The following is a 14022-nucleotide window of genomic DNA, read 5'->3' on the forward strand; positions in this document are numbered from 1 at the left end:
CGACCTGTTCAAGTTTGGGTAGTCATACCACGTATGAGTCGAAATAGCCCAATGATTCGTTGTCTCTGTTTGCGCAAACATCGTAGTTTCTCAGAGAAACAGATATGAGTGAATGTTCGTAGACCAGTAACTTACGCCAGGTGGATTTGGTGAGATGTTGAATTCTTGAATTGCGATGTCAAAATGCAAAGGGAATGCTGCTACTACTGCATGCGCTGGTCGAGTTGTGATCAACCAGTTACCAGACACAGCTTGGTGAGCTTACATAAGAAGAATTTGAAATTGCAGAATCGTTTCCCGATCAAGAGTAGTTGTTTGTCAAGAGCCTTTGATCCAAACATCACGTACGCGCAAAGGCGAGAGGTTCATCGTGCAAAATGATCGACGTGTTCCAAAACGGTCAGGTCAGAACTCAGGTGACAGAAATGCTGAAACGTGCACGGTGCGTGTACCATAAATATTACAACTAATACCCAAGCTCAAGCCTTCGTTGGTATATAACTCCCACTCCCACTCCCTCTCTTCAACCTTACTCCCACACAACCATCCCATCGACTGACTGTCTTAACGTTTTATCATACTATGGCTCAGACATACGCATCATATGACCTTTGCGAGTCTCACATCACAGCCGATGCTGTTGCTCAAGATGTACGTTTTTCACATGAACTCCAATCGCTCGGCATTTCAAACTAATCTACCTGGTGACTTTAGAGTGTCGCTTTGACCACCATCTTTGCAGATCCAGTCACAGAGGATATCTACCACATCGAACAGCGTGCATCGGAGGGTGGTCGATGCGTGCTCATGAGCAACAAGACTCAAAAGGAAGTCTTCGGCAAGGACTTCAATGCGCGCACGCGCGTTCATGAATATCTTGCAGGTTCTGCAATTGCTTATAATGGGACTGTGTACTCTTCAAACTTCACGGACTTCCGTATCTATGCCGCGAAAGACAGGAATATCAAACCAATCACTCCAGGTGCCTAGGTACATTCTTCGGACTATAACGCCGTACTTACGCTCCCTGCGCAGAGGATCCAAACAAGCTTTATCGCTACGCATATTTCTGTGTACACCCAGTCCACACAGATCTACTCGTCGCTATTTTACAAGACCATACCAACGACACGCCGCGTACCGTGCGCAATTCTCTTTGTGTCGTCAACTCCTCAGCTGCCACTGTCACGCCCTTGGTTTCCACCGAGAACGCAGAAAGTGAGTTCTATGCCACAGCACCGATATTTTCCCCTTCTGGTGATAAGCTCTCGTGGCAGTTATGGAAACAGCCAGGCATGCCTTGGGAGGGTGGACAGATCTACGTGGCCGACGTCCATTACAATTCCAACACTCATACACTTAGCCTAAGCAACACGAAGCTGGTTGCCGGCGAAGCTAACAATCTTAGCGCGTGTTGTAGTAGGGATCCCGGGCAGGTTAGCGACAGTGTTTGGCCGTATATAGCCCCGGAGTTGCCGATAGCAGAGGTTGTATGTGACGGCAGGTTCTTAACAGAAGTGCCAAGACTTTAGATGACAGCACAACGCTGAAGAGAGTCTCTCGCAGTACTAACCAGATACCAGCCTAGTAGTATTTGAAAGAAATCTGATTTTGATTATCAGTCACAAAAAATGTCTAATGAATGTGTACAAATTTGTCTGAGTCCAGTTGGTAGAGAGGTCGATGCCAAAGGGATTCACACATCTCAAATCTAGGCTCGGGACCAACCTGGCTTGTACAACCACAGACGAGTGGCGTAGCCAGGGCATCTCATCGACGGACTGGTCACCAGTCTATCTCAAAGCCAGGTAGCAGTGGTACACGTAATTGCAGGCGATCAACAGAAAATTCATAGCGTTACTAACAGGACACCTTCGGCTATCTATGGGAGACTATAACGGTACCGGGTACATGACAACTTTGTGTCAAATGATAGCAGTTCAAGCGAGTTCCCACTCTTCTCCTTTATCCGTGTAGAGGAGCTCCTTCACATTCTCACCGTCCACAAACAAGGAAGGCCCAACAGTGAAGTTGGTGAAAAGGGTACTGAGAGTCAACCCCGACAGAGGAGCAAGTGAAAGGAACACCTGATCAGTGGTGGCATTGACGTTGACCGACAGATCAACGGTGGTCAACGTGATAACGATATTGTCAGAGCCAATTATGACGGTCCCTGCACTACCGCTGGCGGTGCGACTAACGGTGAAGCGAGTGTGTTCGGTGCGTGAAACATACACCGCGTTCGTTGCGTTAGACGATGGGGGATAGTACCAATAGTCGTAAGGAGCGACTTTAGAGCGAATGAAGAAACTTTGGTAGGACAGCTATCAGAAAAATGCAGAACATCCTGCAAGGAACTGACTTACGAGTTTCTGCTGATGTGGTCAGCAAAATCTTTGAGCGGTGGGATGATGCTCAAGCCGCGACCACCTAAGTCATTCAGGAAGGTGAAAAACACCTTGCCGAGGAATTGGGTCGCAACCCCAGTCGTGGTGAGGGAGTCTGCGGCGTTTGCCACACCCACGTTATGGGTGTAGAACTGGGCGTTGACACGCTGAACGCTAGTCACGAAACTAGTGACGGCGGAAGTGGACACGGCACGCCACCACTCATCCGCAACTTCACGGCTAGCAAAGGTAATCACATATCGATAGGTCACGTTGTCCGTGATCTGAACAGCAATTTAGCACGACATCGCAGACAACGAAGAATGGATTTTGGTACCTGTTTGACATATGCATAGAAAACCATGATTGTGTATTCAACAGGAGAGATGATTTGTTGGCTGTGGTTGGATTGAAATGAGTCGTTCGAACACTGTACATTATATAGAGAGAGAAAGTTGTTTGGTCGGGTTGATCATAACATTTCGATGAACTGTGATTTGAAAATCAAAAGGGGGTGGATAAATAAATACTGCCGATCCGAGTGAGGACCCGATGTAAGATACAATGATTTGATCGTAACGTCGCGCCCAGCTGTGTTACGTCGACTGTAGGTCGGCGTGTGCAAACTAGGATAGGTCTTCTCAGCGACGACTCAAGTGAGTCTACTGAAGCTGAGCGTGGTCTGGCCTTGACGGAACGTCAAGGATTCCTCCGGCGATCTCGGTAAGACGGCGCTCGTCGAGATGCAGGGCTAGCGGATACGTGCAAAGTCGTATGGGGGCGACTTTGAAGTGCGGTCTCACACAAGGAAGCTGGTAGGCCTAGATGAGCAAGTTCTTGGTAGAACCTAGTAGATTAAAGTGAAGTTAATCTACAACAATGTATCTACTCTTATAGGGTTTAGCTATAGGTTATTCTAGCTCAGTCTGTAATCTATAGTATATCGGTAATCTAAGATAACCAGACATGAGGAGAGATAGTATACATGAGGCTTAACCTCTGATCATACATGCAGCGCCAAGTGCGACTGCGCAATCAACAGGAGGCGCATAGAAGCGCTCCGGGTCTTCATACATGAGGCGCCTAGGGCGCTCCGGATCTTCATGAAGCGACATGCTGTATACATGCGCTGATCTAGGGTGTCCATGAGGCGTACAGCCTCCATGGATCAGGTACAAGGCCGTCTAGGCCAGGGGCGGGGTCATAGCGCCAGGGGGCGGGGTCATAGCGGTCCAGACCGCTGTCTTTCTAGGCGCAGGCGGCGCACCGCCGCGCGGGGAGTCTAGCAGAGCGGGGGCAGGCGTAGGGAGAGCTGGGGCTCTAGTAGGTGTTACAGATCCCTGTAACAAGCTGGACATTCCGGCAGGCTGCATTTCCCGGCACCTGAAGATGCACAAAGTCAGCAACCTCGTCCGACGGGTGGGTAAAAATAACAACCGGCTTTCCATATAGCCTTGCTGTCCTTAGTATCACAGTCGCGACTCGTCGGTAGTGGCTTGTCTATCTTACTGCCAAAGGAACAAGCAACAAGACATTGTCCAAGCATGTGCGAGACCTTCGAAGACATTCATTAAAGCTGTAAGGAAGTGGTTACAACTGACTTTCATCTACACATCGCTCAGACTGAGCCTGAGCTTCGTATTCCTTCTAGAGTGCGAAGTCCGAGTACCCAAGAAGGGCGACTCACAACCAGGAAGGAAGATGGGCTGATGGTGGCCAGCATGCTGCAGAGTCAGCAACCTCATTCGACAGGTGTGCAAGCACATATGGCCTCTGAGGAAGAGAAATGTGGTGGTGCATGGTGCCTGTATTCAGTGTTACCGGCTCATATTCTATATTCTATGTACTTGCAGGATTTTTAAGCCAAATACAATAGTCTGGATTGACAGAAGATACTCCCGGGTGAGACAAAGAAATGGTAGGAACCGAACTTGGTACTTTGTTTTGCTCGGGTTGCAGAAGGACTAGCACTTCGGGTACGCCGGCGTGTCTCATGTGTCGAGGGAGGGATGGAGCATTTGAGACGGTTTGTGCAAATACATGCGAGGGTTGAGTGGTCGGCACACAGGCCGAGAGATAAGCTATTGTATTGCCTGTTCTACTCATTAAACCTGAGTTCATAAGGAGAATGGGTCTTAAATGGCATACCTGAATGGTCATAGTAGGGTATGAGGTCCCCAAAACTCAACAGTGGACCTGGCCAATTTGAATGATTTTGATTTTCTGTCTCGTTTGGAAAGAAAAAGTTGAATATATTCCTGAAGGATGGTTATAACAAGTGCACTGCATATCTCAAAGCACTCACAAAAGCCACAGTTTTGATATGGATTTCCAAAAGCACGATAAATACACAGGACAAGCGTTAGTAGTACTGTAAATTTGGTGAGAAGTGAATAGAGCACTATACTACATTGTTCCGCGCGCTTATTTTCAGGAGTAAATGAGGAGAAAGATAGTTTGCTTTTGAAATGAAATAACATGTGCCAATCGAGGGTCGCCGCTTGTATTACATAAGGCTCAACCAAAGCCTAATGCCATGACCATCGATGAGTTCGCAATTATTAATTAATCCCCATATACATGCTCGTAATGTTAATGAATAAGCATGACACAAATATCAAGCTGTGGCATCTTTTTCTTTTCTCCGTGCTGTTGAGTGTTGCAATTGTCGCTGTTGTTGCTTTTTCGTGGGGTCTCTAGACTCTGTTCTCTCCTATGTGCATTGGCTTATCCTTTCCTGCAGTGTGTGATGTTCAAGTCTACAAATTCACGTGCCGCATCGCTCGTGTGCTTGACGAACGTTGTTGTCTACCGCATGCGGTTGCCCATACCACCTCGGATTGCCCCAATGATTTACTATGCTGCGCTTAAAACTTCATGCCCTGAATTTCATCTGTCGTGCTTTGAATCCCCAGGAGACTTATGTTCTGGGCTTTTGTGAGCGCCGAGGCCGTTGTTTGTTCGTGCACTTACTGTTTGCAGATTGTGTGTAGTTTGACGGCGAGTCGATTGTGGTGACTCACAACAAGGTGTCTGTGTTATCGTCTCTTCTTGTCTTTCAGACATCAAATTATATTGGTTGGCTTCTGACCAATGTTATGATGTATTGACATCTGTTATTTCATTTCCTTGCTCATTTCCGACACAGCTCCACTATGATCGCAAAACATTTGAGCCCCCTTCTGGCTCTCTTTCTCACCTGCAGTACTGCCCAGCACAAGGCCGTCCCATTGTCTGTCCTCGTTCTCGTGCTAAGACCGGTAATGGACCGGTATTTCGCATTCAGGAACACCTTGTGTTTCTGTAGTCAGCCGGCTCTCAAATCATCAGCGGTTCTTTCCAAAATAAAGACAAGATAATGGGGGAAGAAAAGTGTTACGCACTCAAATAGATCTGTTAGGCGGAGCCCTAAGAGGGGCGTCGTCCGCTAACGTTCGTGACGTAACCGGAAGGATCCGGTATAGCAAGTGAGACTGGCGACGACAAGTCGGCAGCGATCACAGTACGCGCGTGTCACGTGACTTGGTAGACGGATGTCTAAGAAGTCACTCAAGGTCAGGACTGTCTTGTCCGGACGATGAGGTCGATCGAGGTAGACTTAGTCGCGAGGAGCGACTAAGAAAAGATACTAGAGACTGAAGCTGAAGGGGCTTCAGAGGGAAGTATGTTCCAGGGAAGATTGAGTAGATTCAAGTTAGAGAATCTAGTACAAGATGACCGACTACTTATACTAAGTGGAAAGGGTTAAGGGCAAGGCTACCGCACAGTAGGTAAGGGTAAAGGGGATGTAGATATGGTATAGGTGCGTTGGCAACACAGCCGGATTAGCGATGGGTGGTCGAATGTGGAATGAGACCGAGAAACGTTGGAACGGACCAATGGTAAGAATACAACGTGCAGGAATCCGCAGTCAGGGGAAACAGAAAGAGGAAAGCCACATTGGTGGCACGAGTCAGACCGAGTCAAAGGTGCGGGACCACATTGGTGGTCGAATCAGAGAAGGAACGTGCGTGCACGTGCATAGAGGCGGGCGATGCGAGGGACGGGAACGGTCCCGAGGATCCGGTCAACGGAAAGGCGGTAAAGGAGGACGAGCCGGTAGATGGTGAGGGCGAGGATGAGGGGAAAATGATAGGGGGGCCACGTGACCGATGTTACTTGTAACAAAAAGGGGCTTGCTATACATGTATAGTTTTGAAACCACATGACAGTCAGTTTCAAGTTCTCATGAATGAATTTGTAGAAGCACTTTACTGCGGACAGAACCCTCCTGGGTGGATCTGGAACCTGGACTTAAAGAGGTCCAGGAACTCACGAAGGCTCCGGAGGGTAGCCCACTTATCAGGTCTAGGCTGTAGTGATGGAGTTGCAGAATATAATATAATGGTGTCATTTTGGGACACTGGTACGCACATGTGCTGGGCAATGAAACACAGTATGCACGAAGTTTGGGCTTAGTCTGAGTCATGTGTAGATGAAGGTAAGTTGTCACTCTTGTCAATCACTTTCTTACAGTTTTGGTCTCAGCAAAGTCTTTAGCACTACAGTAAGGTCCCTAAGCTCGGGGAGAGGGAGCCTATCTGTCTATGCCTAGGGTTGTACTAAGATCAAAGGGACAAGTAAATTTAAATTACCCCAATCTGACGGCACGCGGGTACCACTGGAAAAAGGTCAGGAGCAACGCAAAGGAACTCAGAGCGGAGGGTGGGTAGGGCACATAAAATGCAGATCCATTGTCCTGGATTTACTTCAGTTAGGCTCCATGACGGCTCTATGCAAGAAGATGCGGGAGATCCCGAGCTACCATCAGCCCATCTTCCTTCCTGGTTGTGAGTCGCCCTTCTTGGGTACTCGGACTTCGCACTCTAGAAGGAATACGAAGCTCAGGCTCAGTCTGAGCGATGTGTAGATGAAAGTCAGTTGTAACCACTTCCTTACAGCTTTAATGAATGTCTTCGAAGGTCTCGCACATGCTTGGACAATGTCTTGTTGCTTGTTCCTTTGGCAGTAAGATAGACAAGCCACTACCGACGAGTCGCGACTGTGATACTAAGGACAGCAAGGCTATATGGAAAGCCGGTTGTTATTTTTACCCACCCGTCGGACGAGGTTGCTGACTTTGTGCATCTTCAGGTGCCGGGAAATGCAGCCTGCCGGAATGTCCAGCTGGGCGCGACGTTACGATCAAATCATCATATCTTACATCGGGTCCTCACTCGGATCGGCAGTATTTATTTATCCACCCCCTTTTGATTTTCAAATCACAGTTCATCGAAATGTTATGATCAACCCGACCAAACAACTTTCTCTCTCTATATAATGTACAGTGTTCGAACGACTCATTTCAATCCAACCACAGCCAACAAATCATCTCTCCTGTTGAATACACAATCATGGTTTTCTATGCATATGTCAAACAGGTACCAAAATCCATTCTTCGTTGTCTGCGATGTCGTGCTAAATTGCTGTTCAGATCACGGACAACGTGACCTATCGATATGTGATTACCTTTGCTAGCCGTGAAGTTGCGGATGAGTGGTGGCGTGCCGTGTCCACTTCCGCCGTCACTAGTTTCGTGACTAGCGTTCAGCGTGTCAACGCCCAGTTCTACACCCATAACGTGGGTGTGGCAAACGCCGCAGACTCCCTCACCACGACTGGGGTTGCGACCCAATTCCTCGGCAAGGTGTTTTTCACCTTCCTGAATGACTTAGGTGGTCGCGGCTTGAGCATCATCCCACCGCTCAAAGATTTTGCTGACCACATCAGCAGAAACTCGTAAGTCAGTTCCTTGCAGGATGTTCTGCATTTTTCTGATAGCTGTCCTACCAAAGTTTCTTCATTCGCTCTAAAGTCGCTCCTTACGACTATTGGTACTATCCCCCATCGTCTAACGCAACGAACGCGGTGTATGTTTCACGCACCGAACACACTCGCTTCACCGTTAGTCGCACCGCCAGCGGTAGTGCAGGGACCGTCATAATTGGCTCTGACAATATCGTTATCACGTTGACCACCGTTGATCTGTCGGTCAACGTCAATGCCACCACTGATCAGGTGTTCCTTTCACTTGCTCCTCTGTCGGGGTTGACTCTCAGTACCCTTTTCACCAACTTCACTGTTGGGCCTTCCTTGTCTGTGGACGGTGAGACCATGAAGGAACTCCTCTACACGGAGAAAGGGGAACAGTGGGAACTCGCTTGAATGGCTATCATTTGATCCAAAGTTGTCTTGTACTAGTACTGCTATATTCTCCCCGTTATGCATTTATGAAGGAAGGAAGGAATTTGTTCTCGTACTGTTGGTAACGCTAGGAAGCAATCAGATTTTTTGTTGAGCGCCTGCAATTACATATGGCTTTGAGATGCATGAATCCCTTTAGCATCAACAGGCCTCTCTACCAACCTACGACAACAGTGTTCAGAGCTACCTCTTTCACTAACAGCCGGATGATTGATGAGTGCATCAATGAGCGTTGATCATTACGTACCATGATTGCTCTGATCTACGTGCCCAGCTTGACCTAAATTGACGTTGATGGGTCAATCAAACTTCCGGTTGGGAATGATGAGTGTCTGAGGCCAGGTCCTACTAATAGCGTACCGTGACTATTACAGTAGACTTGCTCATAACGTATAGCAACGGGAGCCACCCTTTCTCTATACACTATGAAAAATATACAAGATGGAATTGAGATGGAACGGTTCCCACGGTCACAGCATCATCAACGAGTCGTCGGTATCTAGTCTACTTCATGTTCCAGAACGTGTCTAGAGTAGCCTGCTTGGCATTCTGAATTTCTTCGCGTCGCAAAACCCCTCTGAGCCTATGAAGATTGTGAATAATATCAAAGGAAGAGTCTGCATTAACTCATGCAATGCATGCTGCCTCGAGTTGTTCCCCTGAGAGCTTGATTAGCTCCATGGTACTCAACTTTGGTTTATCGTGACCAATGGGCCAGGCTTAGTCTCCGACCACCCTGGGCCTTAGTAAACTAGGTGTCATACTGTATATTGGACCACCCTGGTCCACCAAACACTATACATTATACATTATACAATATCCTGGCCATTTCCCCGCATACCACAACAGGAGCCACCCAAACCCAATACAATATGAAAAATATACATTATTACCATATACGTTATGAGCAAGTCTACTGTACTAGTAGAAACACGACCTTAGTTTCATCATGCGTCGTTCAACAGAGGTCCCATGTATTAGATGGGCGCCCGCACCCGGCCGGTAACTGAACTCGGGTATAAGTATATCATACGTTGCCACATGTGGTGTAAACAACGTCCACATTCCACCATGTAAGGTGTGATCATGACATCATCGTCAACAGGCCGCAGATCTCGGGGGAAAGCCTCGCAATCTTAACCCTCCAACACTTCATTTCCGTTAACCGCATTCCCTTCGTGTGCTAGGTCAGGGGTTGTGGTATTGCAGACAGTCAGGGGCTCCATCAGAGGTATCAGAGGTCCTATCCTAATGCCTTTATTATTGTTTAGCCGGGAATGCTGCAGCTATGAGGATGGTCTTCTTCTCAGGACCCAAGATGTTTTGTAAGTATCGATCTAGTACCTATCGGTGAGGGAACTTGGCCGCCGCCACACTAACTAACGTGTCAATCAACAGAGTCACATTAGTCGACAGGGTCGAGTCGGTCAAATTAAGTGCTTACTCCATACTTGACCCAGTTTTATTAACCTGAGTCACGACATTTCGAAGGCCCGAGTAAAGCTATCGTTCGGGTAAGCCCCCTCCTCTCAGGTTCTGTCCAATGGTGAATGGCTGCCGTATGCGCAATGTAGTGGTCAAGTTGTGATCAACCAGATATGTGCAAGCTTGGTGAGCTTCAGTCGCTTCCGCCGTTGGTTATGTAAGAAAAATTTGAAATTGCAAAATCGTTTCCCGATCAAGAGTGGTTGTTTGTCAAGAGCCTTTGATCCAAACATCATGTAAGCGCAAAAGCGAGAGGTTTCAGTCCATTCAGTCAATTTTGACGTAGAACCGGTACCCTGGACATGCCAAATGTCCATAGATTGTGTCCAGCCGGTCACCGGCCGATGGTAGTAAATATATGTAGATATGGTACTGGCCAGTCCTGATTCTGCTCATGTGTCTTAGTGTAGCAGCAGGTCTGGCCAGGCATCTTAGACACCAGAACACTGGCCAGACCCGATGTTACATGTATGTATGATTGGTCTGGCCAGCTTTATATTTCCTGACCAGATTGTAGCACCAGGTCTGGCCAGTCATGCAGGGCCAGTTCTGGCCGGGCATAGATAAAATCACAATGTCAGCCAGAACTACTATAACCTATGGATAGAATAGGTCTAACCAGGCATCTTAGACATAAGAACACTGGCCAGACCTGGTGTTACCTGTGGGTAAGGCCTGTCCCGCCGGGTTCATATTTTCTTAGCACATACTGGCCAGACCTGGTGGTACATGTGGGTATGGCCCGTCCGGCCGGGTTTATATTTTCTTAGCAAATACTGGCCAGACCTGGTGTTACCTGTGGGTAAAGCCTGTCCGGCCGGGTTTATATTTTCTTAGCACATACTGGCCAGACCTGGTGGTACATGTGGGTATGTCCTGTCCGGCCAGGCTTATATTTTCTGAGTTCAAGTTGTAGATATACTATCTTAAACAAAGCATGCGTGAGATACAAGTATGCTAATATTTCATTGCTTTCTTGGAGGGCAGCCTAGCTCTGGAAGAGCGACGGATGTCGTCAGTCTTGGTGATCTTGTGTGGCTTTCCAGATTCACCCGACTTGCTCCATTTTTTCCCCTTCACCTCCACTCTTACCTCTGCCTCCGACTCACCATTGTGCTCCACTTCCACTCTCTGTCTCTCCAGGGACTCATTTTCCTCCACAAGCTTCTTTGTTTCCTCCTGCAGCTTCTGCATATCATCCTTTAACCTCTTATTCCTCGATTTCGCCTCCTCCAACATCCTCAACTCTTCCTCCAGGTGCTGCCTGACCTCCAACTTGTGATCCCTTTCCTTCTCCTCCTGCTCTCCTGCAGCACATTGCTGACCCTCCCTTCCCTTGAGCGTTGGAAGCATCCTACCTCTGACAGTATCGACCAAATCTTCAACAAGGCTGAGGATCTTGATATCTAAGGTCGAGGCACCAAGGTAAGTGGGGGTGTTGTGAGGGGCTTCGTCCACCTCATACTCGATAGCACGTTTACATTCCCTGAGCAGTAAGCCGAGACCCAAAGTGACGCACATTCCTGAGGGCAAGCTGGTGATCTTGGCAGATGCGATCATGTCCAAAAAAATTTCTACAACACCATCTTCGGAGTGCACAGCATTTGGAAGGTACGATTCTTCCCAAGACCATGTTGCCCAGGTAGGCCAGTCCCTTTGCTCCTCAGAGCTTGGTCCCTACACCATGTGAGTATTGAATTCTGCTCATTCAATGACGAACATACCTTCTCCAAGTCTCTGACCCCTTCAACCAACAGCAGGTATTTATCATTATTGCTCAGGGACTTCAAGAACTGCACGCGATCCTTCATTGGAACTGCCGCGGGTGCTCCTTCTTGAGCGCCAGATGGCCTAGCAGCCGGCCCTGTTGTACGTCCTGCAAAGGATGTTGTGGCTAAGTCATCTTCTGAAGAGTCATCGTCAGCTGGGCTGATGGTACTTGGTGCAAGGCGTGTGCTGGCTAGGGCGCTGGAGGCAGCCTTGGTCCCGGCCGGCCCTTTCATACGTGGTGTGGGGGGTGTGCTGGCCGAGGCACTGGAGGCAGCCTTGGTCCCGGCCGGCCCTTTGGTACGTGGTGTGGGGCATGTGCTGGCCGAGGCACTGGAGGCAGCCTTAGTCCCGGCCGGCCCTTTGGTACGTGTCGTAGGTGGCTTGGCTGAGGTATCGTCCTCATTTTCTTGACTGATTTCCACATATACCTTTTTGTCCCCCTTATAGGGAACTGCGTTCTGCAGGCTCTCTTTGCTCATATCAGCAAGCTTGCCTGCAAGGAAAATAATCAATCTTTGCTTGGCTGCCCGTCTGACTTCCCAATGGTCCCACAGCTTGGTGATGTCGTCAGCCCTCAAATGAGAGGGATCCCTCAACAAGAAACCCTTGGGGAGGCACTCCAGGTCCAAGTACAAACTTGGCTTAGCCACAACCTCACGCCAAGGTACTGGCTTGGTACTGTCAGTGAAAACTTCTACCCAACCAACCTTAAGTCCCATCAAAGCTGACCGAACAGACATCAACTCACTGTACGACGCATGGAAGATCTGTTGGACTAATTCTTGCTGTCCTTTCGCATTGATACCAGCGTGTGAAGGAAGCTTTGCATAGCCTGTCTTGTCTAAGACAAGTTCAGGCAACTTATCCTTGGTATCGTCCTTGTCGTCCTCATTGTCTGACACTCCATCAGAGTCCTCAGGGTCTTAAGATTCTTTAATTATTGTGTAGTCAATACAAAATGAAAACTCACAGAATTCCGACTTGGACCACTCCGCAAATTTTGTAAAACCATCAGATGTCCATTCTTTGTTGCCGCGAGAACTTTGTGTGAACACTTTTTTGCCATTCAAGGGCTTAGACTCATGGCTGAATAATAACATTGAGTTATTTTACTTCGATAAGACAATATCACTCACACGACGACACTTAGAGTCTGATCAGATTTTTTTTTGTGACTGACTAGCATCACAACCTGACACCCCATAGTACGACGAATTTGTTCTGTAAAATCGTCCAGGACTCTTTTGAGGTTCCTCTTCCGATACCTGCCAGTATATGTAGTTATAGGAGATACTGAGTTGAGAATATAAATACTTACATTGCCTGCGCTTCTGCTGGTGCACCTTCCCTATTCCACTTTTCCTTCACGTCCTCTACCTCCTCACGTTGCGCAGGAGTCATATTGTTAAACCAGTCCCTCGCGTGTCCTGTACAGAATTTAATCAAATGTTTTCCCCCCAACTTTGATTGCTCCTCCTTGTCATAGTCATCGATTTCCTGCTTGAACAACTTCTGTGCGACATCCCAGTCAGTAATTTCCTTCTTGTAAAATGCGGCATCCTTTGGACGAGCTGCCATCTCCCTCTCCTCAGGGGATACACCAAGTGCTTCATTGTCCTGTTCATCTTCCAGGAACTCTCCTTCAGCTTGAATATCATCCTCATCGGTTAAGAACTGGAGATAGTAGCGCCTAATGGCCTTTTCATATACAGGCAAATAAGTACTATTTTCTATACAAAATAAGCCATACAAACCTTTCTTAAAGGCTTCAGCAAGGCAGCAGGATCCTCCAGTGACTTATGTTTTGTGACAATCTGATCGTGTATTGTCTTCAAAATACTTTGACGTGTTGGTGCCGAAGCAGTAACAAACTTGTCCTGGTGGATAGCTAGTATTCCCTCGAAAGACTCATACCATTTGTCCATGATATGTTTAGTAGTAGAAATAAGGATATGAAGTGTTTGCGACACGTAGTCAAGGGTCGGCCGCACAAATGTTCCAAACACGATCACATGTCAAAGGTCATGTGATCGTGTTTGGAACATTTGTGCGGCCGACCCTTGACTACGTGTCGCAAACACTTCATATCCTTATTTCTAAACCTGTAATTAATGAAACCGCTGATGAATGCACAAAT

At 47.8% G+C, this 14022-nt stretch overlaps 4 protein-coding genes across 4 annotated transcripts; 2 read left to right on the forward strand and 2 right to left on the reverse strand.

The window, feature by feature from the left end:
• Positions 1-342: 342 nt before the first annotated feature.
• F5147DRAFT_719417 (uncharacterized protein) lies at positions 343-1608 on the forward strand. The gene is made up of 3 exons (XM_041438746.1): positions 343-651; positions 715-982; positions 1036-1608. The coding sequence occupies exons 1-3, from the start codon at positions 583-585 to the stop codon at positions 1530-1532; spliced, it is 834 nt and encodes a 277-aa protein (XP_041287680.1). The 5' UTR covers positions 343-582; the 3' UTR covers positions 1533-1608.
• A 299-nt stretch (positions 1609-1907) lies between these two features.
• Positions 1908-2798, reverse strand: F5147DRAFT_719424 (uncharacterized protein). The gene is given in 4 exon segments (XM_041438747.1): positions 1908-2310; positions 2367-2386; positions 2399-2671; positions 2725-2798. The coding sequence occupies 4 exon segments, from the start codon at positions 2749-2751 to the stop codon at positions 1941-1943; spliced, it is 690 nt and encodes a 229-aa protein (XP_041287681.1). The 5' UTR covers positions 2752-2798; the 3' UTR covers positions 1908-1940.
• Positions 2799-7733: 4935 nt separating this feature from the next.
• Positions 7734-8682, forward strand: F5147DRAFT_719443 (uncharacterized protein). Its single transcript, XM_041438748.1, is given in 4 exon segments — positions 7734-7807; positions 7861-8133; positions 8146-8165; positions 8222-8682. The coding sequence occupies 4 exon segments, from the start codon at positions 7781-7783 to the stop codon at positions 8589-8591; spliced, it is 690 nt and encodes a 229-aa protein (XP_041287682.1). The 5' UTR covers positions 7734-7780; the 3' UTR covers positions 8592-8682.
• Positions 8683-11072: 2390 nt separating this feature from the next.
• On the reverse strand, positions 11073-13810 carry F5147DRAFT_778895 (uncharacterized protein; the record flags this gene model as incomplete). Its single annotated transcript, XM_041442204.1, has 6 exons — positions 11073-11792; positions 11840-12807; positions 12856-12971; positions 13022-13150; positions 13204-13583; positions 13640-13810. 6 exons carry the CDS (start codon positions 13808-13810, stop codon positions 11073-11075), a joined length of 2484 nt encoding a protein of 827 aa, XP_041287683.1.
• Positions 13811-14022: the final 212 nt, after the last annotated feature.

This window comes from Suillus discolor (assembly GCF_016758755.1).
Source record: "Suillus discolor strain FC423 chromosome Unknown F5147scaffold_77, whole genome shotgun sequence".
NCBI lineage: Eukaryota > Fungi > Basidiomycota > Agaricomycetes > Boletales > Suillaceae > Suillus > Suillus discolor.

Bases quoted from the DNA above. Each gene is read 5' to 3' on its own strand.
- F5147DRAFT_719417 (XM_041438746.1), top strand. From the start codon at position 583: ATGGCTCAGACATACGCATCATATGACCTTTGCGAGTCTCACATCACA. The intron at 652-714 runs GTACGTTTTTCA...TGGTGACTTTAG, and splicing joins CCGATGCTGTTGCTCAAGAT to AGTGTCGCTTTGACCACCAT. The intron at 983-1,035 runs GTGCCTAGGTAC...CTCCCTGCGCAG, and splicing joins TATCAAACCAATCACTCCAG to AGGATCCAAACAAGCTTTAT.
- F5147DRAFT_719424 (XM_041438747.1), bottom strand. From the start codon at position 2,751: ATGGTTTTCTATGCATATGTCAAACAG. The intron at 2,672-2,724 runs GTACCAAAATCC...ATTGCTGTTCAG, and splicing joins TCTATGCATATGTCAAACAG to ATCACGGACAACGTGACCTA. The intron at 2,311-2,366 runs GTAAGTCAGTTC...GTCCTACCAAAG, and splicing joins GACCACATCAGCAGAAACTC to TTTCTTCATTCGCTCTAAAG.
- F5147DRAFT_719443 (XM_041438748.1), top strand. From the start codon at position 7,781: ATGGTTTTCTATGCATATGTCAAACAG. The intron at 7,808-7,860 runs GTACCAAAATCC...ATTGCTGTTCAG, and splicing joins TCTATGCATATGTCAAACAG to ATCACGGACAACGTGACCTA. The intron at 8,166-8,221 runs GTAAGTCAGTTC...GTCCTACCAAAG, and splicing joins GACCACATCAGCAGAAACTC to TTTCTTCATTCGCTCTAAAG.